The following is a 27,744-nucleotide window of genomic DNA, read 5'->3' on the forward strand; positions in this document are numbered from 1 at the left end:
CTCAGCTGGACTTCACTTAGTCTTCTCTAAAAATAAGTTTAGTCATTACTTTGGACTGTAAGCATGGATCTTTTTTTCCCTGTCTGCTCCTGTTATTTATTTCATACTTCAGAGGTGAAATTGTAGCTATATTGAAATGAATGGTAAAACTCCCATCTTCAGCAGCACCTTTAGTTCATCCTTTGTGGCATCAGAACAAGAACAATCCAACTTTAATGTCACACACTTGAGGAAAGAAATAAGTGGGATACACAGTTAAATCCTATGAGACAAAATCAGGTTTTTTTTTTCCTATAATAATATCTGCAAGACTTTTTTAATGGCTTATTTGAAAATACATGCAAAGGTAATGCCCAAACCCTTGAAAGATTACCTGTATGATGTGCTGAAGACTCATTATACAAAGCTAGTCATTGATTTCAATGAGACCCTTTGAAACAGGCTATAAATATTATCTAAAAGCAGGTGTGATCATTATCCTAATTAGAGGAGCATGTAAATATCATAAATCTCCACCCAGGGGCTCCTTTGATTGTAAACAGAAGTGAGTGAAATTTGAAACAGGAAAGCTACAAGTGCTCTAGTGCCTCATCACCTCATCCTTAACCACAGGGCAGCAGAGAAGTTGTTTCTCTCAATGAAACCAGAAATATAACACAACAATTTAGATAACCCATTAGTAACCCAATTGCATGACAGGACAGGTCCAATGGCAACTTCGAATTAGTAATAAAACTGCTAACCACCTAGAAGACAGATGGCCACTGTATCTTATTACTATAAGTCACTTAATTGCCAGTTCATAAGGAAGAATGGTGATGACACCACAGAACAGCTACGATCTTCTGCCATGTTTTTCAGACTGAAAAGGTGGTTTGAATGAAAGGCAATGTTTTCCAAAGACTGAAGTTATATTATGGATTGTCCTTAAAGCTTCTCTGTGATATAGTAAATTAAAACTGTGTACGTTGAGAACTAAAAATATTCTTGGAGGATTTTAAGGATAGGCTGTGCTGTGGGAAATACTGTAGTTTTCAAAGTGGGGATTGATTTTGCTCCCTCTGAAATCAATTCAGGGACTCCTGCTGAGATCAGTGCCAGCAGAATCAGGCTTTTTGAAGAACTCTCCTCTGTCATATCCACAGCTCACAGACAGACAGAAGCCTGTTCACAACCCCTCAGTGCCCTTGAACAGCAGGGGCAATGGTAGAGACAATCAGATTACTTTCTACTATCAGGAGGTTTGAGACAGTCCTAGCTGGTGGCTGGTAGCTGGGAGAATTTGAGGTAGGACTCTGCTCCAAATGCTTACAACACTGGCATCTTGATCTATATCTTTCTATTCCTCTATAGGCTGTAATGTCAACTAATAAAAACATCATAAGCCAACAATCCACCAGCAGAACAACACTTATACTTCTAGGAATCAGACTCTAAAAAGGATGATTTGAAGGCTGGAACTTTAGAGGACTGCTAAGAAAATATTTGAGGTGACTAGAGACTGATCTTTTATTTTCATATCTTCAAATGTGCTATAAACAAGGCACAGGCAAAAGAAGATGATTTACCTTGAAATTAAAGGATGCTAGAACCGTTTAATTCTACTGCTGGGATGCCCATGGCAGGTGGTCCACTGTAAAAGACAGACATTCCCTACCCGTCTCACCTGACTACAGTAAAAATCAGCATCCAATGAGAAAAACTGAGTAATTTGATGAATGAGACAAGCAGTCTGTTATCATAGTTTAAAAGAATATCTTAACTGCTGCAACAGTAATATGACCTAAACATAGCGGATTGTGTAGCATGATATAATCTATTTTTTATGTATGTAAATACTTTAAAATAATAAGTAGCATTATACAATACTTGTTTTTCTCAGATTTTCTACTAGATACTATCACCAGGATCTTATATCTTCAAAATACTTATCTTTCCTTGACAGATAAATCACCCTTATTGTTGTATAAAATGATTTCTGCCTTTATACATGTACGTGAGAGTCAATTTCTATAATTTTATTTCTTATCTGTATGCAGACAATCAAATGGGATTAAAAAAAAAAAAAAGTAGTCTGGTTTATTACTTCCATCCCTTTAAAAGTCAGAAACGTGTTTTCATTAAGAAAATTACATAAAAACTAAAACTCAGCCACTACTTTGGCAGAAGGTATTGCTGTGTGACCACAACATGCATAATGATCCCAAAACACTTTCATGTATACTGTGAAATTCAATTACTTAAACATTCTTTAATACAAATTGGTTTTGTAGCCTACACCTCTAAAACAGTGATTTCAGCCCTTAGCCTAATTGTTCAAGTATCTACCTTCATCTTTAACTCTTTTGATCCTATGCCTGTAATTCTCAGTCAGCCTGACCCACACAAAATGAGAAAACAGAGAAGTGCAGTATATTACTAATGACACTAGTGAAATTACAACACACATCACTCATCTTAATAGGCTTGTTTCAACGACACATCACAGTGACCTGGAAAGTATACCACTAAAGTAGGAAACCTTATTAATAACTTCAGGTCATTTAAAGAGGTAAAATGTCTCCATATGAATGAATCAGCCACAGTAAACTAAAGCAAAAAAACTTATAAAATGGATTATCAATGAACATCATCTACAACTTTTTATGAGACCTTTGCAGGTCTAGGAACATACGTTATTGATTGAAATAACATTGATACAGTTAAATGCTGCTTTATGTTGTCACAAATAAGGATGTAATGTCACCCTTACTAAACCAAAATGAATTTGAAAAACTCTTGATTGATAACACTAAATAACATAATGACTTTAACACAACTCAAAATAACTTGGAAATTATATTAGAACAATTGGCCAGTAAAGAATAAACCAGCTTACAACATTAATTTTGACATGAAAAAGGATTGCTCAGCATACAGTAAAAGTTCACATGTAGATGATGTACAACATATATGCTGAGTTATTCAGGTACTTACACATGGATGCTTATCAAAGAGTTAAAGTTTGAAATTTTGGAAAGAAAGAAATTACTAAATTATTAATACCCAACAGCATGGACATGACCAGGGTAGATGGGGATCTGACAGCCAACCTTTTAGGGCAACACAGCAGTTAATGTCAGTGTATTCCTTCACTGTCCTCAGTCTCCAAAAACTCAGCATGTCATATTTAAGGATCATTATCTGTAATCTGTTTATAATTTTTGTTCGCTACACAGCCTATCCTTTCTTAAGGGCCATTAATTACCTTCTTTTAGTGCTCTCATTTATAAGGTTTAAATTTTTTTATAGGTATATCTTACAGAAAGAGACACTGAATCCATATACTCTCAAAGTTGAGTATCCGCCAGAAGAATATGTATTTTCATAGTATCAGCAGCTAATAAACCATAGGTAATCTGGGCATCAAACTGAACACTAATCAAAGGAGAGGCATTTCAAAGGCATCGTCATGTAAGAGCAAGCATTCTATCTCTGCTAGATAGAAATTTGTCTTGCATTAAGAGACTGGAATATGGACACCTCTAATCGAGGCAATTATGGCAAAGGGGATCTGGTCAGTAAGCATTTAGTAAAATCCTGGTGGGATGTGGGACTGCAAAGAGATAATTATTCCAAGTCTGAATCCATTTCTGAGAGGTCAGATTATTATAGGCAGTGTTGAAAAAAGATAATCCTGATTTTGGCAGCTCTTTGCAGTATCTTGAGGCTTTGGATTGATTGCTTGCCAAATAAACAAAGAAAAAAAAGAAGGCAAACTGTAATGATAGTTGGTTGCAAGACACATTATCTTTTATTTTCCTACAGTTATCTTTGATTACAACACTTTTTTAAAGGTAATGAATGTATTGTCATAAAACATCAATCTCTTACTAAATTATTGCTAAAGCCTAATGCAATCTAGCTTAAATTTCATCCTGATGCACCCTGCAAGCCTCAGATCTTTGTCAGGACCTTCAGTGGACTAATAAGCCTTAATGCAAGGGCTGAACATCAACTTTACCTTTCACTCAGTTTTTCCACTGTTGAAAATGTGCTGTTTCCTGAAGTTATTTATTACTTATGTTGGAGTAAATAAGATCTGTCAGTAGAAGAATCACTTCTACAAATTCAGCAGTACAGAACAACTTCACAGAATGGAAATGGAAAGAAAAAGAAGCATTAGGATGCAACTGTACTTCAGAAGTTGCAAGCCATTATTTATCATAGCTAAAGAGTATTCCTTTCATTCATCAGGCATGATTTTCTCTAGGGTTTTACAGAAATGGAGTTAATCTAGAAGTATCTGAAAAAGCCATGCAAACACTATCAGATTTTTCTGCCATAGAGTATTCATCCTTTATATGCAACTCCACATACACGTAAAAAATCCTTCAATATTTTTTCTGTAATTTATTAGAACAAGGACCTGCATATTTATACCTCATAGTGAAGTATGCATTAAACTATATTAACTGTACTTTAAAGAGTTATTTACTGGCAAGAACTGGTAGGAGATATACTTCATTAAACCTCAAATAATGCAGCTGTTGGTAACAAATTTAAGCATGTTGTTCTTTGATTTAAGCTACCCTTGCTTTTCAAATGAAGGAAACATATGCTGAATAATTTGGAAGAAACTATTTTTCTTTTAAGAATGTCTTATCTGTAATACTCAAAGTCAAAGCAGAAGTGCTACTATTTGTAAGAACTTGAGGGAAGTGAATTAATAAAATTATTTCCAAATAGCTTGCAGCTGATGGTCTGAAGGCTTCATAGAGATTTATATAGATGCTGTGTAAAACATCCAATTCCTATGGAGGAATAGCGTTTATAAACAAAGCTGCAAGTAGTAGTGCCCAATGCTTGATGCATTAAACTGATGTGACCCTGATTTCCAGTTCTCATTCTCATCCTGACTAGCTTTATCATCTTAAACAACCACACCATAAAGCCTGTGAGACCACTGTCAAAATCAGAACGGTCTTTATGGTATGAGTTATTAGATAAATAATTAACGATATCATAATGCGTCCTTTAAAGTAATAACCAAAGTTATGCTTCTATTATATTCTATAGCCTATATAAACAATATTTACAGTTTCAAAATCACAATTAAGATAATTTTCCCCTTATAGATCTCACCACTAAATTTGTAAGTGCTGTGGCCTAGTTAATACCTTTTGGGAGGGACTATTACATATTAACTACTTCCCCAATGAATTCTGCTTATTTTTATAATACATTTAAGAAACATTGGAGACTAATATTTCACACATACCCTTGTGGTTCTTATCTGTCATGACCAGAAATGTAGGACCATATACTTCTTGGAACTAAGAAATGTTATTGATGTTACTATTCCTAAGAATAAATATTAAGTTACTGCTGAATGTAATAAATCTAAATCTAATATTTGTTATACAACTTTATGAGTTCATAGCCTATTTTGCTCTGTAATCAAATATTCTTGGTCTATTCAGTAACAATGGAAATTAAATGGGAACTGTATTGTAATCAGACAACTTGCTTGGAATTGGCATGGTACCTCTGTACAGATCTCCCTGAAAAGCCTTCTGTGAGAGGATTTCTACAGGCAGCAGAAAAAACAGTGTGAATTGGGCTAAAAATCTAATAAGGTCATGCAGTCAAGTAAATGTAATTATAATAAAAAAAACACAGATTTATTACAAGATGAAGATCATGCACTTTTGAGGGTAGCATGACAAAAAGTATGTCCTGCATGAAGTTTTGTTTTCAGGGCCACCAATGCTCTATTAAGTCACATACGCATTCAAACTGTTTCAGAAATATAATGGGTCCAATGCAAACCACAGTTCTAGAAGTGTGAAAATTGATCTAGTTAAAAGAATGGAAGAAAATTCACAAGAAGCAATAAATGAAGGTATATACACACAGGTCTGCGATTCATATCAGGGAAATGAGAAAGCTGGTTTCCAGCCATGATATCATCACTAATCATAGTGGTTTCCTGCTTTTGCAGGTACAATGAAAAGATTTTCAAGTTCTCTGTTTACATAAGCTTTAAAGTCAATTATAATTACATCTCTGAAGATGTCTAATTCAGTATTACTTAATGCAGCAAATGGTCAAAAAATTGTAAAAATATACAAGAAAATAAATAAGGTCATTGATTCATGGTCACTGTAGATACACTTGATTCTTATGTAGAAACCATTTAAATTGCCACTTAGATCAGGTGATTTGAGTATGAATTATACTGACTTTATTCTGTCTTCTCAGCATTAAGAAAGGGCATAATTCAGCATGACTATCAGTCATGAGAAAAATCATAACCACAGCAGGAATTTTTAAGAGCGTTATCAAACAAGTAACTACTACTGATCTATGCTAGGATAAATGCATTGCTCCACACACAGATGAAAGTTAAGGAGTCACTATCCCAGTGGAAGAAATTCAAGAAATTCTATTTGACCCACTGAACCAATTACCACAGCTCTATCACCATTACATCACAGGGGCTGGGAAGGGGCAGGCCAGGATCCTTTCCAAAGTTCTGAATAAAGCACCTTATCTCCTCCTCTATCCATTCTGTACCCCACTGCCATCAGTTGCCATTAGTGAAAAGCAGCAAGTCTTTGTGAAGCTAAGTTTAAATTTTCTATGTTTAATATTTGAACTTATCATCTCTAACTTCAACTGAGAAAAACTGATTTGACTGCAGAAACACTGCAGAGTTTCAAGGAATAAGGAAAAAAAAAAGAATTTTTTAGTGTAAAAAGTACATTTTGACAAAAGCCTGTTGGAGAGAAGGGAGTCAAACAAGTGGTCAGAAAATGCAAATGAGCAGGAGGAAATGAAAGGAAAATTGGACCAAGCTGCAGATAAGCAATGGCAAAATTAGAACAAATAAATAAGAAAAGAGAAAAGTAACTATGGTATGAGTTTCTAAAAGACTGAAAGTGAAGCGTAGGAACTTGAAATTCATAGAGTAAGAAACAGAAAAACTGCAGTAGTTTTTAACAAGCACAAAATTGCCTTAGTGCTAGGATAACTAATACATGTTGTAATGCCACATCGAAGAAGATATGGAATGATTTATAGGAAAGGACAAATGTATTTCCATTATACAAATTAAGACACAACAGGACTGAGATTGGGTATATGGAGAAAAGGAGACAAAGTTTTCTCAGGGTTGAACCTGAGAAGAAAATAGACTCATTAGAACTTACATAGCCAAGAAACACCAGTGAAGAATAGGAAAGTGAAATAAGCAATACCATTCACCACAACTCAGTGTATAAGATGAGGAACAATTACTGAAGGAAAAGACATGCAAATACATACGGATAAAAGATATTAGGGTGAAAAGTCAGATGTAAAATCCCTGCTGTGCAGTAAAAACAAAATTAATTTATTCTGAGCAAATGGCAAAATTTGAGATACTCTGTTCTAAAACCAGTACACAATTCTGTATTTTCCTCCCAACATCTTTCTAGTATTCTATTTATAAATTTCAATTGCTGATAATATTACAAGACAGAATGTGATCAACTACTGCCAGTGCAACATGAATTTTTACATTATTTCCCATGCTAAGGGTCATAAAAACCATAATAAATGACTGCTCCATATAATAAAATACAAGAAAAAAAAATTCCATGTGTTCAGTTTGGGTCAGTCAAATGTCTCAAAAATTGAAAGAAAGTACACAAGAAAAATTTTGAGGCCACAAATGAGGAGTTCAAAATGAAAAATCTGCAGAGTTTGTACAATGAGACAGAATTACTGCCTGCTGTAGAAAGATTAGGCTGGTGATTTCTTCTATTTTTTCCCCCAAACAGCATTGTTCTACCTGTTTGCTCATGTCACAGTTTAAGATCAGAAGGATATCTGCATCTTTAATGCTTGTCCTCTGTAAATGCAATGATCAGTTTTGTTTACACCTGCAGATTTAACAAGGACTTCAATTTTCCTACTCACATCTATCTCTAGAAACTTGAGTCTTAGGGTATATGAATATTGACACCCAAGAATCCACTGCAGCTTATCAGTAAAACATAAATAAATTCAGCAGACTCTGTGGATATGTCAGGAATGTATATAACAGAACTCAATCTGAAAGGAAAACATTTGTCTTAGTGAACAACAAACACTGGAGTGGCATGAGATTACCTACAATGCAGATTACCTGTGTGGTGCTAAATGCGTCCATGCTGTTCTGTTATGGTGGTATTGGTCGTATCAGTGCTTTTGGTGCTCATAGAGAGATGCAGAAACATGCCACAAGAATTTTAGAATATAAGAGTTGATTAGCTGGTGCACAAAAGACAAAGATGTTCACGAAAGAGACAAAGAGAAACAACTCCCAGCTAGTAATGACCATCTCAGACAAGCTAAGCTGTTTTCATTGCTACGAAATTGCCCCAAGTCTTTGCTTCAATCTGTTTATTTATGGCTGAAGTACCCTTCCTCAGCACATTTTTTAAAAATTATTTTTAATTCTGCCAAAATCTGTTGATAAGACTAAAATATTTTGATGAAAGCTGCAGTTTTATACTTCCCTCTCAAATAGAATACCATGGGAAGAGTATGGTACTGCCAAATTTTCATGAAGTTCAGCTAAAAAGGAAAATCATTTACACTTACATTGTACCAAACAACCTGCTGATGTCAGTCCTCGTTACTTAAATTTAGTCAGAACATCCTAATATAATTATCCATGATTTGAATTATGCTAGTAACCATACTAATTTTATTGCTCGCTATTGATGAATAATGCATCAAATATTGCTGTATGACAATGATGGGAAAGAGGAACCTACACAAACACAGTACACATATGGTACATATATACAGCAAGAAGCAACCACAGCTATGGCAATGAGACAACAAAATACAGAGAAGATATGAGAAAGATGTGTTAGCTCCCTTTAGTTGACAGGCACAAGTAGGTTTCAACCCACCTCCAGCAATAAAGCAAAAACCCACTTTTTTGTTCAACTTCTAGAACAGCCAAACATAGTATAGATCCACAGAGTTGTGAATTAGGACAAACACAAGCCTAAAAATGATGCCTAAACTTCAGCAAATTTGTCAAGTACTTTGATTGAGGTTGAGAATATGAGTCCAAATGGGTATACAGGAAGCAATCATTTTTTCACGAAGAATACGTACTTTACTGTGCACACAAATTCCTCCTTCAGAACGCTATAAATTACAGTATTTATGGAATCTTAATGATCTAAACACAGTTGGAGCCTGAAGGTCAAGGCTGCAAACTGCATCCTAAATTTCTGTTTACAGATGAAGCACAGTATTTATTGCTGCACTGCTTGTGCTGCTATAGTTAAAGGGCTGCCAGCATCTCCATTATAAACCCCTATTTCAGGGCTTTATAACTTGCCCATCCATCTTCCCACTGGCATGAAACAAGGCATATGAGGTCTTGGCTATGAGACTGATTTTTTGTTTTGTTTTCTTTACCAAATTACAAAAAGAAACATGAAGCTACACAGGCAAAAAAGTACCTTTTTTTCCCCAAATATTCCCAGTGTAGCTGTGATACTATTCAATAACAGCTTCAGAACACAAAACACTTTTGTACAACTGCATCAATTAGCAGATGGACTTCCACTCTAAACAGGGAAAAATAACCCAAGTACAGACATACTGTTAGATATTTTTTTTTCTTTTTTTCTTTTTTTCCCAAAATAAGTATACCAATGATTCTGGAGGTCAGGAAAGTTATTCAGAAGTCTACCGCTGCCCCTGATTCTGTTTGCATTAAATTTAAGCCTACACTGTAATTGTATACCTTTTTAACAGTACAAATAATGCTTTATTTATTTTTTAAAGTATCAGAATGATGATACATAAGGTATATATTACTTTATATGCTACACATAAGGTTAGGTAAAACAGTTCAGAGTAAAGCCATAGGCAATGCTTTCCCACAAACTCTGAAGTAACCTTATCATCTGCTATTAAATCTTGTATCACATTTAATGAAATCAGGAGAGGAAAATTACAAAACTTTCACCTCCACCACATCTAGTTTGCCAGTGTAAGTACTGCACTGTGAGCTAAGGGCTGCTGTGAGCAGTAAGGTGAAAAACTTAATTTACATTATACGTGTATATCTAGCATGTACATCTTACTGAATAACAAGCATTAATACTGCAAGAACGGCAAGAAGTTAAACAGTGTAAGACCTCAAAAACTCTTCTCATATTATTCTTTAGTAACATTTCACTGTATTTCCTCATATTATGAATGCAGTCATGGCAGGAATTAAATAAATTAGTCCCTCCCCAAACATCATTATTATATTTTCTTTATTATAGCTCCGAGGATCTTATTCACTGATACTGTAGACTGTAAAAAAAAAGACTGCATTTGTTTTATGCCATTATTAATGCTTGGCAGAATCTCTTTCTCCTGATGTTGTATCTTTTTGCTTTTTTTTTCCCAAAGTCTACTTCTAACATCTGTCTAATTTGTGCCCACTTGAAACACTCACTTGCACCAATTTAAACAAGGCATTTGACAATTTTTCCTATCAGTTGCAACACAGTAGTGTTTTATTACCTCAGTTAGCTCTGTCTGTAAGTACATTTATATTCTCACATAACACAGATCCCTCAATTCCTTCTGTGTTCTGGCCCCTCTGGTCTGTTTCCTGTATACATATGCTAGCTGAATTCTGAGCTCTTTTTTGGGTATGCCAATCATTTCCCTCTAAAGTCAAACCTGGGTATGGCTTTAGGAACAGCTCTGCCAGGAGAGGCCCCCAGTAGAAAGTATGTATGAGTCATTGCTACAGAGTCTTTTAAATCTACCCCATGTGCCTTTGTTCTATAACCCAGGCTATGCAAAACATACATGGGGCCAAGGAATCTGTGGGTTAGTGATACAGATCTCCAGACCTTCTTAAAAAGTAAAAAGCAAAAGATAGAATAATAACAATATTTTAAGATCAACCTGGCTAGTGCAGCTGAACACATTAGGGAAAAATTCTAACGGGGGATGGGATGTTATGAATGGTGACTAAGGCTCTATCACTCGTGCCGGCGTGTTGTCTCCAAATGGTTGAAAATCAGACAAGAAGTATGTAATTAAATATGTTAAATAATGCTACATAGGATCTTGTATAATTCTAAATCTTCGATGAACTCTGCAAGTTTTAAATAAAATATAAGTGGAGATTGTAAAACACTATAAGACTTCAAAATATTTTCCATTTTTAAAAGCTTACTGTACCATCTAATACAAGTATGTGTCATGCTGCCTGAGTTGGCATCACAAGTACATCTTGTTAGCAGCAATGTCATGACTGAAATGCTACTCTGCTGCATTCTAATGACCTCTTGTAATGTAAGGAATTTATGTTTTCTGCAGAAAGTATGAGATAAAAAAAGCCTTAATCTTGGATACTCATTGCAATATCTTTTAGGAGGGAATGACAGTTCTGAAAAATAAGCAGTGTAAGATTAGCATTTTAGCTCAAATGAGGAACATGTAAAACATCATACCTGTAAAGTCCTGGAGGTGCTTGCTGAACCAGGAAGCTTTTCTCTAGGCTTTGCAGCACATCGTTGAGCATCCTGACTCTGATAGGAGCTCTCTCCCTTGGGTCGTTAGCTGGGCGCATCTCATCTGATTGGAACAATTCTGCAGTGTCTCTCAGGCGTGATGCCACTGCAAGCAATTGAGAAGCATCTACTTCTTCACCTAGGAACACTAAGAGAAAGACAGTTGCCAGTGTTTCAGATAACATAATTTATAACTCTTGCTCATAAATTAAAAATAACAGTTGAGTTAGATTCTGATCCTCTTTTCTCTCTTAAGAATTATGTAACGAACCAAGGAAAGCCACAGATCATTGTCCACATGCTGTGATCTGTTTTTCAAAGACGATCGATATGGGCTGTGTCATTTTAAGATCTCATAAACTATGAGTTTGGAACCTACCATTCAAAGATCAGTCATGAAGGAAGCAATGTTTAACTGCCAGTATCAGTAAAGTTGCCTTCTGAGACCGCATTCATTCCACGTCATTGGATGCTACTGAATGAAAGAGGGGCCTGTGCTTAGATTTGATGTTGACTGCTACATGAAAGAATATAATTTATGGAGTTCCATAAAATTTCTTTCAACTTTTCAAAATCTGTGGCTTAACAATGCTTTTCATGTATGGGTTTGGTATCCTTCTTACTGAGTCTGAAGGAATATAAAGTAAGTTAGGCTGATACCTCAGAAAACCATTCTCCAAGCATATGAGCGTGGTGCAGTTGGGATATTTTGCAAAATATCTGTATCCTTGGTTTTTAAATCCTGCACAGCTGAAGACCTTTCAGGCACTGTGCATTATTACCCTGGGACTTGCGTCAGTACGGAAAGGTTTAAATTCATTTTTAGAAGCAATGCTTCGGTTTTGACAGAGCACTTCATATTCTAATATACAATATTTATAATTCTTATTCTGAATATGATACAAATGATTGTGAATACTAGCTATGTCTTCAACAGGGAGGGATAGGTAAAGGCAAAATACATCATTCTGTACTTGGAATTTAATCCGCTCAGACCACTTTTTCAGACAAACAAAGAAAATGCAGTAAATGTTCATACTGCTTCTCCATAGCATTCATTTTGTCCCTAAACCAGCTACATTTCCTTCACAGTTTCAGTGAAAAGCACAGATCACATCACACTTTAAACCAGAAAGCATTATAAAACAAGCACTTCAGTCTGTGGCCAGAAAGAACTACAGACACTGCTTTAAGGGCATCAGCAGTTTATATCACAACACATTGGACTTCAATGCCAATGGAAACTGTGATTTATGCTTAGCTCAAATTGAAAAGTTGGGATTGGAAGGGCAAATAATTTCCAGATAAATTAACTAATAATGACTTAAAACACTTTGTGATGATTCTAAAGATAAAAGAAGAAAATGGAAGCATTTCTTCCTTCAAGAGAAAACAATGACATTATATTTGTATTCTTTGTCCTTATCTCTCCAGTATGAATCATGATGAATCATCTGAGGTAGTTGTTTCGTTCTTAAATAAATAAAATTGCAAGCACAGGAAAGTGACTCAGGAGCATATATTATGCTCTCAAGCAGTGAATTATACTGTTGAACTTCATTACAATTGCTAAATGTAACTAGATTTTATTCAGTAATAGGTTACATCAAATATATATATATATATGCTACTATTGTTATTTTACAGATGATGAGCATAGTAGCCTTTCCTTATGAAAGCACCTGTTCTAATGAAAAGCAGTGAGAGTGATTTAACATTTTTAAATTGTGTTTGTGCCCTCTAGGATCAATGTGCTTGCCTAGGAAGAATAGGTACAGATAAATCATCATGTAAGGCATAATACACTCCATGCATGTGAACATGTGTTTGCATGTAAGAGAGGAAATTGCTTCAGGTTTTGATTAGCTTGAGCATTCAGGATTGGCTATAGTGTGGTGCTGTATTAACTAGAAAGATTTTTCATGCTGTGCAAAATTGGATGATCAGATCTGGCAGTGGAAAATCTGAAAGTGAAAGCTTTGTAGAAATTATGCTAAAGGGGACAGAAACATAAATCCAAGGACATTCTCAGTGCAACAAATATGTTGCCATCAGCTTTGATTTTCCTACCATGACTGCTGCTGCCCAAGCAAACTAATCTGCCATTGCTACTACAAGTCTCTTTTCAAAGAGACATGAAAAAGGCACGTTGTGATATTTTATTACGCGCATCAACACACAGGAAATTATCAATGGCTTTGTACAGAACCGCTGAACCAAATACGGAGTATTGATACAGAATACATGCCCATCCTTCCATTTCCGTACCAAATGCTTTGTTCATGGAAAGTCCATTTTTGCATAATTTTTTGATGTGAGGTTTACCACTATTGATATGCAATATCCTTGAGAGGATGCTGAAGACATCAGTATTTCATGTCAAATAAGGTATTTCTGTCCTACATATAGACAACTGTTGCATTTTTCATCTTACTAGGAGTCAAGAATAATGGGTGGAAATAATAGAGAAAACTTTCTGAACGTTACAGGGATATGGAGAGAGCAACTCTGAAGAGCATCCTAAATGATCGGGGAAATATGGTCAAGCAGGTAAAACGTTCCCAAGCTGAAGACTAGTAGATAGCTGTAGGCAATGAGTGTGCAGTCATCAAGTAAATGACAGAGAGATGTTTCTGTATTGATTTTTCTAAGGACAGGGAGTTCAGAATGATGTTTTGAAATGTATGAGTTGAGCCAGGCCAATGGAAAGTTATGCAGACTTACCTGGAAATAGCTTATCAAAAACCAGACTATTTTTAACTCCTGCTAGCACTACCTGCTATTATCGTCACAACTCTTTCAGCTGCTGTAACATCTGTAAAAAATCCATTCTGAGAAGAAGAAAGGGCCTAACTGATCAGAAGAAACAGACAACTGACACCATGTCAGCTACAGAGCTTTACATCACAGCTTTTGCCTCCCCTGTATATGTCAAAACAGGAAGTCTCACCCACAATATTAGAATTGATCTTCCATCTTGATGGAGCAATTTCATATCAAAGCATTCATCCTACACCCAGAAAATAGTGCCAAACAGTCAATTATATCTGCCTCTACTAATTATTCTGCTTACTTTAAGCCCAGGAACTTTTTGTACCTCTTTCTAACCCCAGCCCATTGTCTGAAACACATCAAGATTGTTCAGCTTCAAATACAGAGCTTCCAGGGAACCTGCTTTAGCTGGGGGGTTAACTGAATGATTTCCAGAGATCCTTTCCAACCAATACGATTCTGCAGTTTGGTGATATGCACTGGTAAATGATTGTGCTTTGTCATGGTTGAGAAAAAAGTTAGCATGACCCACTGAGAAGGGGAGCTATGGCAGTAATCAAACAAGGAAGATGACAGCCAAAATTTAAGAGACAAATAGCAATGGGATCAGAAGCCCTCTCTTGCTTGTACTGAATTCAGCCTTGAAGGGAATTAAAATCAAGGAGTTCAGTCACAGTGGCTGTTATCTTTGACTACAATTGTGAGATTTTAACACCAATTATTATTTAACTGACATAGTAACATCAGAAGAAATTTAAATATTTTATGGCTTTATTTACCAACAAGAAGTATTATATAATGATGCTATTTAGCTAGTAAAATTATGGGCTATCATTCAAGTGGAAATGGAAAATCTGTATCAGGGAGTGGATGACCCCTTTTTTCCTCTAACATTCCTCTGACAAGAATTACCTCTCAGACTGTTCTGAACTTCCAGAGCGATGTCGAGGGCATTAAACGGCAAAACTGGTTCATTGGCAATTTGCAAAGTTGCATATCCTGAAAACTGAAAAATACAAAAAAAATACACACAAAATTGTCAAATAATTTTTAACAGATACAATAACCAGCACTTCTTCTGAATCAAACACAGTGTGATTACACTTGATCTTAAAGAAAAAAAAAAAAAAGAAGAATATCCCATAGGCACATCCCCGTGAAAAGGAAAAAGAAAAATAGACCATTGTGTTTCTATTACAATGTGAAAAGATGGAAAGGGATTATAATTCATGACCCCATAAAAGAATTCTGCCCAGTATTTTTCTGTGGAACAAGAAAAGTACAGCAGTCTCTGTATCGCTTTAGTTTTGCTTTATTTTCAAATAAAACATCTCAACTTTCTATAAATAGGAATGTGGTTCATTGTTTTAGTTCTCTGGTTTTAGTCATCAGATTTTAAGAGTTTACTTACTCAAAAAAAAAAAACAAAAAAACCCACAAACATTAATGAGCTTCAGATCAAGCTCTTGTCTAGAAATCACACGGCTAAATGTAAGCTCACCTGAAAACTGTCTTGAAGAGATAAGTAACAACTTGATACACAGAGATGTACAATTACCAAACCGGATGTTCTCACTATCTTACAGAAAGAAATTTTCAAGTAAGTGAAAGGGAACTCAGTCCACCTTGGAATAGATACTAGCATGTCATGAAACTCAGTGGTCTGAATGCTTCTTTTCAGCAGTTTCAGAGAGAAGGCCAAGGACTGACTGTTATTTCATTTACAGAAGACATACTCCAGCTCCAGGCTTAGACATGATACAGAGGCTGCGTCTAGAAATGTGTCTTTCTGATGGACTATACTTAGCCAGTGATTAAACAGAGCATTTTGATCTCTAGGTTGCCAAGTCCATCACTGTTTGCGGGAGCTATAAAAACACTCTGACAAAACCATGCAAGAAACTTTCATTCATCTCTTTCGTACCTTGATATTGCAAAAAGAATAAAAACAGCTGTAAGGTTGTGCTTTAAAATGGAATGATGGCTGCAGGTGACGGTGATCCTGTTGGTAAAAATGTGGACTGAAGAAAATCATATTGTACAATACTTCCCCAGGTGTTGGGGGGTTAAAATAATATCTGTCCCTCAAAAGCAATATGATAGCTGCTATGCTGAAAGTAGCATTTTAATTCCACGATAAAACCAAGTAGGAAAAGACAACAATCCTCAATAATATTAAAAACAATAGTACAGCAATTGAAGAGGAAAAGTCTCTCCCTGGAAAGTGGATGAAAACAGTAATATCAGGAAGACAAGTTTCCTGGAGGAAGATTAATAGAACTCCAGTAACAATTCTAAGAAAGCATTTAAGAAATAGTGTTTCTGATCTGGCCACAGACTGAGTTGGATACAGAGACTGAAGGAACACGCTGCATATCAGACTGCAGCCTACATCTGAGCAGAGGCTCACTCTGGAGCTATTGAGATTTACCCCTAGGAAATAAAATATTGCCAAAGTCATGTAGAAGAAAAGTAGGAAGTAATACTACGTCAGGATATTATCAGAAGTAAAGAACAAGTTCATATCATCCAGCCATAAGCAACTGCAAACATCTGTTTCCAGATGTCCAAATGCCACGTGAAATCCTTCTTTGTTCTGCATCAAACTTCTTTGAGGTACAGCTGCCTACAACATCAACAACCTGTGAGTTGCTATAGAAAAGCAATTGTGGCGAAGAAATGCCATCTTATTAAAGAAAAGGTATTCTATATCAAGCCCAAACCCACTGAATTCTAAATATTACCATATCAAAGTAAACACTGAAATCCTTCCATGACACCCTTTTCTATTTCTTCTTAGAAATTTTATTTTGCTTTTTGATTACAGAAGACCCAAGTTTTCTCTTTGCAGTTTAAATGCAATTCTACACAAAAATATTATGACTAACCAAAGCATTCTGGAAACTTTATTACTCTGCAAGTAATGCTACAGACATTCGTGTGATAGTAAATAGATAACAGTGGTGTTTATTAAATCATGCACTGTCGGGGCTAATCCAGAAGTAATAATCAATCACACAAGGGAAAACTCAAAGCATTGGTTTAAACAGAGTAAGTAATAATTCGGCAGAAGAATATATCAAATTCACATAATGCAGCAAGACAAGAAAGGCCACTGATTTCTTATTTATAGTCTTATTTTTGGATATACCATTCCCCTGAGTACAACACAGAATATACACAGAAATAAAGATAAGCTTCTGACCCCTTTTCCCCACTGAAAAATGGTTCAGGCTGACTATTGAATTATTAAATGCAAGAATAACTTAGTAAAGAATAAATGCAACTATTTTCTCATAAACTGAAATAGTACAGCAGCATAATTGATTTCATTCCCATACTGAACTGGATATAACACTAATGAACACTTCTCAGTAACATTTATACATAATGCACATACAGCACACATGATTGATGTAACATATGCACAGTCATCCAGAATCAAGAAACAAATACTAGTTCAAATGCTAATTGAATCTGAAACTCTTTTGTTTTACAATTTAAAATGAAAACACAATGAATAGCTTTGCTACCACACTTGATTTTGGTAAAGATAATCTTCAGTAAACTAAAAGACATTTAACAAACTTCCAATTACTTTCAAGATAAATATAAGTATCAAAAACACAATAATGGTAGTTACACAGTATATTCCAAAATAAATCTGAATATTCAAAAGAGGTTTATAACTCTGAACCACACAAGGTAACATTTTTGAAGATATTTTACCTTACATTATAGGAAACAAATAAAAGTCAGCTGTATCCCCAAAAGACAGCACAACCTGTAGCACAGGGATGAGAAAGTGACGGGTTCTCTGACCTTCTATTTTTATGAAGCACCAGAGGGATACTCCCCTGATTAGAGAAAGAAGCAGAAATCTGGTCATATGCACACAACCATGTTTGCTTTGAACTAAAGCTGTCAACTCTTGAAAATTCAGAACTTCTCTCAAAAATTCAACAGTACTGCATTTATTTTTGCACTGAAACGTACCCCAGTATCATGACATGTATTAACACTGCAGATCACGTGATACTTCGGGCTATCTGACATTTGTCTCCAAGTACTGTGTTTTATGTCAGTAGAGGGCTCTCTGAGAAAAGAGTACAAGGAGCCCATGGCTGCAGCAGGTGAACTAGAAAGTGAACACAGTGATCCGTAACTGTAGCTGTTTGATAGCAGTTTGTAACCAAGGGAACTATAAATCATACCTGAGGTCTAATAAATATTAAAAACTCTATTTCAGCATTCCCTGCATCATTTCAAATTGTTTTATTTATTCTCAGTATGGTAAATACTGAAGAGGAAGTAAAAATGTTAATGAACAAAGCATTGATTCTCCCTCTTTGATGGTATCCTATGCTTAAATTGTTATATTAAAGCGGCACACAGCATCAGGCAACCAAAAACTTACATATTAAGACATAGTGGAGTTATGGTAGCCTGGGCAGCTTACTGTGGAGCACATAAGTTCTCTATTTACAGACATTTGCTACCTCTTCTGCATGGTTCTTGTCGAGACTCACTGAGAGATTAAGGTCAAAAGGATTCTCTTATGTGATCATTTGCCTAAAACCTAATTTGTTAGCCAACATTAACATATAGCACTTAAGAGGGCCGAAAGTAAATTTCCTACAGATTTCATTCACATTTGGCAGGGGCCATTCATCCCAGTGCCTTACATTACTGGCACATAAAATAAACTCAAACTCATCTCTACTTTGTTGGCTGTGCATGTGTAGACATTCCTATGTTCTAAATATTTATATAAATTAACTGGAAGTAGCGAGAGACTGGAAACTGGGCTGATGTCTGGCCCCTTATGGCAGTTCTCATGCTCTTGTTACTGCAGCAACAGAGAACAGGGATCATTAACTCAGTGCCCAAGGTAATGGCACATGCATTAGTGAACAGGTACTTTTGGAACCGAGGCAGAGTAATTTCATGTCTGTACAGAAGACGCAGTGATAATAGGAAGAAGACACAGTTACATAGGAAACTGTGAACGATAAAGCACAGTCCCTGGTGTGGGAGGTTTAGCAGTAGAAAGGGAGAGTTTTTTAAGTGACTTGTTTTTATTTTTTTCTGCATATAAACAGAAATTGCATGTCTTTGAAGTATGCGGTAAACAGCAATACTCTTGATGATGAGCTTATAATCATGTATTTCATATTTATGTCTGTCAAATTCCAGTGGTATCTAGGTGCAAACAAAATGTCAGACGAATCAACTTCTAAAAGGGCCAATAAATTCAAGCCTCTTATTAAAAAAAAAAAGTTGAAGTCACTTATCCTTTCCTCTAGTGGGGGTAGTTACGAGCTTGCCAAAGCATATAGGAGATGCCCTTCTACACTATGAGCTCCGTAACTACTGGGTGAAGTGCTCACCACAAGGCATGAATCTTTACACTACTGCAAACCCTCATGCTATAGTTCTTTAACAGAATTTTAAAAGTTTTTCCAGCATTAATTCTTTTTTATCTCCAACTTTAAAGCCAGGTTGCTCTGGTTACCAACTGTGGGATTTGAGTGTGACAAATACAGAAAAAAATTGTTTTAAAGCTGACTGATTTGCATATAGAATTCCAATAAACACATCATTGCACACAAATTGACCTACTAAATGCTTGCATTCTCTGACCCGCTTCAGGTACAGCAAGAGAAGTGGGAAACCAGTACTAGATCCTTTTTAAAGAAGCAATGTTTACAGCCTGAATCTGGTTATGGACACTTCTGAGGAAATGGATTTAGCTGTTGTTGTGGGCAAAAGAGGAATATGTAATAAAACATGAAGCAAAATTTATTTGCACAGATCAGCTGCAAAGACCTCTAATGACAATGACTGTACACAGAACTTGCACCATGAGTTGATCTCCATCACTTTAAACCAAGACTACAGAGCATATCTTTTCATTTTTATGTAATACAGGCACTCCAAGGATAGGACATACAAGAAGCTAACTCTGCATGTTGCAGTAGATATTAGGACAAGCAATGCTGAGTATTTGTAAACAGTAGAGGAAAGTTTAAAGTAAAGAAGATAAATACCATCTGTTAGAATAACAGACAGGCTATATCCGTGTGGATTCTTATGTATTCGTACATAGTTCTACAAGTCATCATGTTCTTCCTGCCTTTCCCCGACGCATTTAAGACTCCAATGGAGATGCTACCTTAACCAGCCTTCCTTACTCATTAGGTACAGGTTAATCAAAGCACAGGATGATGAGAGTCAGCAAGAGAATTGATAATTTTGTTAACAGTTGCCAGACAGTTGGCAGCGTTTTGCAAGTCAGGCAGTAATGACTAGCAGATAAAACAAGCAATAGTGTAAGTTTGCGTGTAATGACCCAGATTCAAAAGTACTCTAAAAAGTAATACAGATCTTAGCACAGCAAACTGTATATTGGCTGGCAGTCATAACTGATCAAAGTATTTACTCATATGGATCAAGAGAGTTCTGTGAGCCAAGAATCTTCCTGAAATAAGACCAATGCCAGAGTCATACATTGAAGGACATCCAAATACTTGCTCACTTTCCACATGATCTGTAATATCAGTTCTTAATGCTGAATCTGCAGGTCTGAGCCTGATACTTGTGGCATTGTCAAAAACTAGATAACAGCCATCAGAGGAGAGTAATAACGAAGGAATCTGCAATATGAAGCTTCAGATACAGCTTTCAGTTTAGACCTCAATATCATCTTTTTAATCACTCCCCGTTTACAGAAATGGTTTTGATTTAATTGAACTCCTAAAAAAAAAAGTCTCTAATCATACTTCATCAGCATGCAATTATTATTCAAAGGAAATCATATGTACTATTAGTCACTCTTAATGAAAATAATGCATATAATCTGCTTCAGTACCTAACAGTCATTCTCCTTGATGTTCTTAATTCCTCCTTTTTCTCCCATTACTTCAACAGCACATTTTTATTCTATTTTCCGTCACCTACCCCAGCTTCACTTATACACTTTTCAATGTTAATGACGATGATATCAGAACATTGGAATGCATTTAAACTCCACCATTTTAAACTCACTGAATTGCAAGACGGTCAAATTGTGTCAAACCTGACTGGACATTTATGAAAGGAGGATGAGGAAATGCTGTAACAGGAATCTTAAACTGTAACTAGTTTGATTTGCAGTTGCGATGTCTTCTAAGTGGACATAAAGTGCACCAGGCAGCAGTCAGCCCATACAAAAAGACAGAAGGATCTGGGGAGAACCAGGTACAATAGATGGAAGAAATTGAGTTTAGGAATTGAAGAATGTGAAGAAAAGCTTCAAGGAGGGGTTGAGGCAATGGTTCCTTGAGGACCAGAAGTGAAAGCTCGGAAAATCAATTCAGCAGAGACTCAAAAGAATAAGCATTATGAAAAGAGTCACGAGAGCATTACATATAAAAGCCTTCATTCCCTCAAACACAGCTAAGCTAAGATATTTAATGGTTGCATAGAGAAAATATTGCCCTTTCCTCTTTTGCCACCTCTCGATGCACAGGTCCCTCAATTTTTTCCATTTAGGTCACCCTAATCAGCGAGGACTGGAGCACTGACAGTTCATTAAAGAAGACAGACTAGCCCTGAGGGAGAGACACTAGTGAACTACAGTGATGAGGATCCAAGGGAAGGTGAAAATACATGGTTGTCTAGTATATAGCTCACAGAAAAGCCCCATAAACACTAACAGACACATTCCACCTCAGGGAAGAATTGGGTGGATAATATACTGAGGTTACTCCCAGATGCCAGCATATGAACCACACAGGTTACGGCAGTACCCACAAAGAGGCTCAATTTCTCTGTTAGGAGAATTGGGATTAAATTCTACTCTTGGATACGCTCACATTGTAGTTACTAAACTAGCAAAGTATTTAAGCTTCTTGTTGGTATCGTAATTCAAAGATACAATTTCTCTGAATTTTTCATGATACTTTATCCACTGGAATATTTAATTTTCAACGTATACTGTGCAAGACACAGAAAAAAAAGTAATAAGTTGACTTACATTAATAATTTGAAATTTAAATCTCAGGAAGAGATCTCATATCTCCTCGTGTATTCAAATAATATAACTGAAAAAATAAAGGTGGGAGAAGATTGATTGTTTTATTTTAAAAAGAAAACATTAATTAAAGACGAATATGTTTGGGACTGAGTAAGTTTCCCTCAGGCTTGGGGAAAATGCCAAGTCTGACAAACTCCTTGAGCCTTAGGGAATCTCAGGTCAGTTTGATGAACCCAATGAAGTACTTTATAATTAGCTGGCATGCTCCTGAGGCTGCCAATTTACCTGAAAAAGAAACTCCCTCACCTTTCAAACTTGTCTCTGAACAACACTGAATGAAGACCTAAGAAATAATGATTTTCATCACAGAATATTTATATAATCAGAGACAGTAAGACTCAGAGAAATGTACCATGTTATAGAATGGCCCTCAAAATTCACAAGGAAGCTTAACAATAAAACTCTATAACTATCTGAAGTTAGAACTGAGATTTATAACCATATCTGGGGCCATAATAATACACCTGCTTCTACGATATTCAAATTATGTTAGCTATTTCATTCCACTGCACCCTATCTTTATTGGACCTCTGTATTAAAATGGTAAAGGCAGAATTATATAGTAGAAACCACATAGATTAAATAGAGAATACATTTTTAAAGCATATAATCTGAAAACATTGCAGGAAATGTTATTGTGTGTTCAAATTACATAAGTTACTCATAAAATAAAGAGCTAAATAAATGTTTACCTCCAGTGCTGTACCATGGCTGCCTTAGGTACTTTCTGTTTTAAACATCTTATCATTTACAATATACACAGATGTCTATGTAACAAAAATACATTACATGCCTCAGAAACCTCTACTTGAGAAGGCTTGTTGACTATAGTAAGCTTATCTGAGAGAATCAAAGAAATGGGGTATGGTATATGAAAGTCACAGCTTACTTGAGACTATTCAACATACCTTGCAAAGATATCTCAAAGGTCTGAACTTGCCTTGACGTTACCATGCTTTAGACACTTTCTGGTCTTCCTGTTGCTTCTGTTTGGCATACATGAATGCCTGTTTGTCTCCAGTTTTACATTAACTTCCCGAAACAAATGTGTTAATCAGGAGAGCTTCAATATGGAAAACAAACAAACAAACCCAACCAAGAAGGCAAATTTTGCCTGAGAATTCCATACATAAGGACAACAAAGGCAGAAATCCAATGTCTGTGCTGAAAGAAGATGAAAGGGACATTACTGAAGAGACTGGAGAGGTGACGAACTTAGGGTTGAAACACAAGTAAAAGATTTAGAAAGAAAAACGCGTTGGAATTTGCTTCAAAACATAGCTAGGAGCCTGGGGAATATCTGAAAGAGGAGATGGCAAGATAAAAAGGACAGCTGAGAAAGATCATTTTGGCAGCAGTGCTATTGCTGAATGGCAAGAAGAAAAAAGACTTGTGAGGAAAATGTGTCAAGACAAGAGAACATTACGATGCAGAGAAGCAGTTTGACCATGAGTCCAAGAAGAAAGGTATGTTTTGTTGTGTGTTTTTTTTGGAAATACTATAAAATGAAAATGAAATAGAAGGAAATACTTAATAATGTTCTTCAGCATACTGTAATCAGTGTGTCGTCAACCTGTTTTTTCCATATTATGCAAAATTCAAGATAAATTGTCCCCAAAACTGGAAAGACACTGCAGAACTGATGCATATTGTGAACAAATCAGTAGGAGTGCTGACAGCATCCACAGTGATATATGCATGCATGTATGTGTGCAAGCGTGCTTGCATACACAGATCAAAGGGAAAAAGTCATCTCAAAATGACTGTTACAGATAAAACAGATTTTCAGACCTAAAAAAAGATTTTGTAGACTGTAATAATTTTCTTCTTCTTTTTCCCCTGCAGTAGAAAGGCAATGTGTACAGGCATTTGATGTACTTTGAATAGCTTTAAATTGAATATAAGTATCCTTCAAAAGTGTTTTGATAGTAGACTGAAATTTATAAGAACATTTTGTGCTATATGTACATTGTATGTCAGAAGCACGAAACACATTTTTACCAAGGCTCATCTAACAAATAAGGAGGTAAGGCATTTCTATGGTGAGGGACCGATCAGAATGCAGACCTGTCCCCCAGAGAAGGATTTTAAAAAAATACAGATAGTTTTCATTTCCATCTCAAGACCTCAAGCATTTCTCTCTACAAAAAGCACAGGTATCTGACACAGAGGTTTAACTAGACATCTTTACCAGAGCTTATTGCCTTTTCTGCTTATTCTGCTCCAGTAACAACTGCCATTTGCAAAAAAGGGGGTGAGGAGAGAGTCTTATACTGTAAAAGGAGAGAGTATTATTTGTGTGGTATATTATATTGAAAAGAGCTCAGGAGCTATTAGCAATTTTAAATCTTCACTTGGAATAATAGTCATATTTAACAACAATAACAAAAAAGGCTACACTACGAGTCATGGAAATAAAAGCATATTTAATTGTCATTTCTGCTAGCCTAAAAGTGCCTTAGCTCTATTCATTCAGTTATCATTCTGTAGTTTATAATTAAAGTGCTAACATATATCAGAATCCTCTGATCTCAAAATAAAGGGTTCTTTTACCAAAGAAAGTAAGAATGTACTAGCTGTAGCAAAGTTTCCAAGTAAGAATTAAAAGAAACAATCAAAAGTTAAGTAACATAATTAAGGAAAAACATTTTTTTTTTTTGTCAAATAACAAAGAAAAAGCTTTGTGAGCAGCCATATGGGAATGTTGAGCAGTTTATCAAGTGGCAGAAGACTTTCCGATAGAACATGTCTCTTGTGGACTTAGGTGTCATTGAATTCCCTCTCCATCTTTTTTCTTAAGATTAAGTTAAAATGTGAGACTGAAATATCTCAATACGTCACAAGACCTATATTCTAATGAAAGAAAAGCTTTATGCTGTGGGCAGATAAATGAAATTAAAACAATCTCTTACAACAGAGATTCTGGAGGTAGGTTCCCTTATATGTATGCCCCTTTAAAACTGCTTTTTAAAATTACGGTGAGGATACAGACTGAATTGCTGTTATGCAAGTGAGTCTCTGGAACAGAACTTGCAAATAATTCAATAATGTACATGCTAATGAAGATGAGCATACGACTATGCAAGGTATTATATATTTCAATTCTCTAATTGAAAAGCATTTACACAACTTTGACAAATTACGTTAGACAGTATGAAAGTTGGAAAAAAATAAGTGGAATGGGAATATGGCAACCACTTGTTAGCAGCTTCTTGATTTCCAGTGTTCTGCTTATAAAGCATTCCTGAGAGCAACCAAAGAGCCCTACATAAGTACTTTAAATGAACAGATTTTGCAATACCCTAAAAATTTTATAGTTGGTATGAGGTACTGTAAGTAAGCAATTTAAAGAGATACAAAGACAATACAACGAGATTGCAACATCTGAAGTTCCACGTCGATGCATTTGTCAAACATGAATTAAACCTGGACACTCGTCTTAGTCTCATATAACAAGTGTACTGATTTCAGCTCAATTCATGCATAATTGTGATTTGCTTTCTGAGTTTGTATGGGCTGTGTATCCTGCAACTGATCACTGGAAAGGCTTAGTGACTGGTACTTTGGAGTACTGACGACTGTGATAGAGCTACTTCGACCAAATACGTCCTTGCCTTCTAAAAGTACTAAAGCTCTAAGAATTTTCCCCAAATCCATTTTTTTTTTTCCTCAAGAACAATAGAAAGTGTAACAATATAAATAGCTTTCAATAAGATACCAGAAATTTTGGACAAATGAATGGTGCATTTTGAGGCAAAGATATTTTCTTCATACAATATTCTCAGAAGACCAGCTCTATTTCTACGATCCACATCAGTGAACCAATTCAAGTTGAAATCTACAAGACATGAAGGCTCGTATTGAAATGAAACATATTTTGGTAGTGTAAGTCAGAGTGATATACTGAACACATATATATCTTGCACTGAATGGAAACATTTTTCATTTTATATATGATTATAATTATCTCAAAATTACATGTAAGATTTACTAGTAACTGAGACAAGGAGAAAACAAGTGCCAAACAGAAGCAGAATTACATTCACCACAGTAACACAGTGAAAATTGCAGCAAATAGAGAAGGACACTCTGGGCTTTTAAATAAATGCCTTTTGACAGACTTCTGGAAAAAAAAAAAAAAGAAAGAAAAAACCCAACAACTACCCACCAGCGTTCTGCATTTATTGAACATTATCTTACTGTGTAGCAAACTTATCCCTTAAACAACGATTGGGCTGGTGAACAAAGTGTCTCCATAGAATCAGGAGAGTTGAATTCTCAATTTCCAAAAATATCATGATTTTTTTTTGTTATCATTTCTGCTTCTTTTTGTGCTCTCAAAATGCTACAGCAAAGTAACAGCACACAGTCTGAACCGTAACCAGAACATAGTTATTAAATCAGATGCAATAACAAAAAACGTTTCCATTTTTGTGTTTGTCACTTCTTCGGTTTGGTTTTTAACTCAAGCACCTCAATGGCTGTCAGAATCACTAAGATAAGTTATTATTGTTTAAAATAAATAACAATCTTCATAAAAATGCAATAATAAGCAAAGCTAATTAAAGCTTCCAGATTTGCTGTTGTTACAAGTGATATGGGCGTTCAAAATGTTACTGTGTAAAACAGCGCACCTGGGACAGCTGATATCCCCAGACAGCAACCACGGTATGACTATCAGTTTGTTATCAAGATCCGTGTATAGTTGCAATAAAAAAAAAAATATTGCACATATACGTGTCAATATGCAAAAAGCATCACATCTTTCAGCTTTATAAATGTATTAAAATAGCTTACATACTATGTATAAACTCAATTAAGTCCAGTGTTCAATCGCTGGCAATGTGGTCCATGGAAACATGGTCCATACTATAAAACTGAATGCTCTGATATTGTCACATTATTTCCCATTCCATATCATTTTCACAGCTATACTGAAAAGGTGCTCCAGCAAGTAACTTATGTAGTGCAAGTCACAAGCCTTATCTTGTTTGGGATATACTCCATAGAATGCATTTCTTAGGGGGGTTGGTGCTAATGTTTTTAAGGAGGTTGAAAGTTAATAATAAAGACAAATGCAATCATGGTCTTCTTTTCTGCTGCGATGGTGTTTCACAAGTTACTTTGTTTAACTGTAATGCAGCACAGAAGAACACAGCAGCATTTGTATGGAGCTATGTTCCTTCAAAAGTTCATAAGCAGGAGTGATTCAGTTTTCACAAAAACAATCCGAGCCTTTGAAAGAAATGTATAGATGTTTTTGAAGGTATAACAGCCGTATCAGTGCTGTACTGCCTGGTAAGTAGAAGCCATAATGGGAAATTGAGATGAAATTATTAT

General features: G+C 35.6%; 1 protein-coding gene across 12 annotated transcripts in view; it reads right to left on the reverse strand.

Moving 5' to 3' along the window:
- Positions 1-27,744, reverse strand: part of NAALADL2 (N-acetylated alpha-linked acidic dipeptidase like 2) — a 379,774-nt gene that overhangs the window by 9,839 nt on the left and 342,191 nt on the right. For all 12 annotated transcript variants that reach the window (XM_040705739.2, XM_040705733.2, XM_040705736.2 and 9 more), the window contains 2 exons: positions 15,240-15,333; positions 11,496-11,703 (listed from right to left, as the gene is read on the reverse strand). In XM_040705739.2, coding sequence (XP_040561673.1) covers positions 11,496-11,703; positions 15,240-15,333 — 302 coding nt within the window. The remainder of the gene's footprint in view (positions 1-11,495; positions 11,704-15,239; positions 15,334-27,744) is intronic.

The sequence above is a fragment of the Gallus gallus genome, chromosome 9, assembly GCF_016699485.2.
Source record: "Gallus gallus isolate bGalGal1 chromosome 9, bGalGal1.mat.broiler.GRCg7b, whole genome shotgun sequence".
NCBI classification, from domain to species: domain Eukaryota; kingdom Metazoa; phylum Chordata; class Aves; order Galliformes; family Phasianidae; genus Gallus; species Gallus gallus.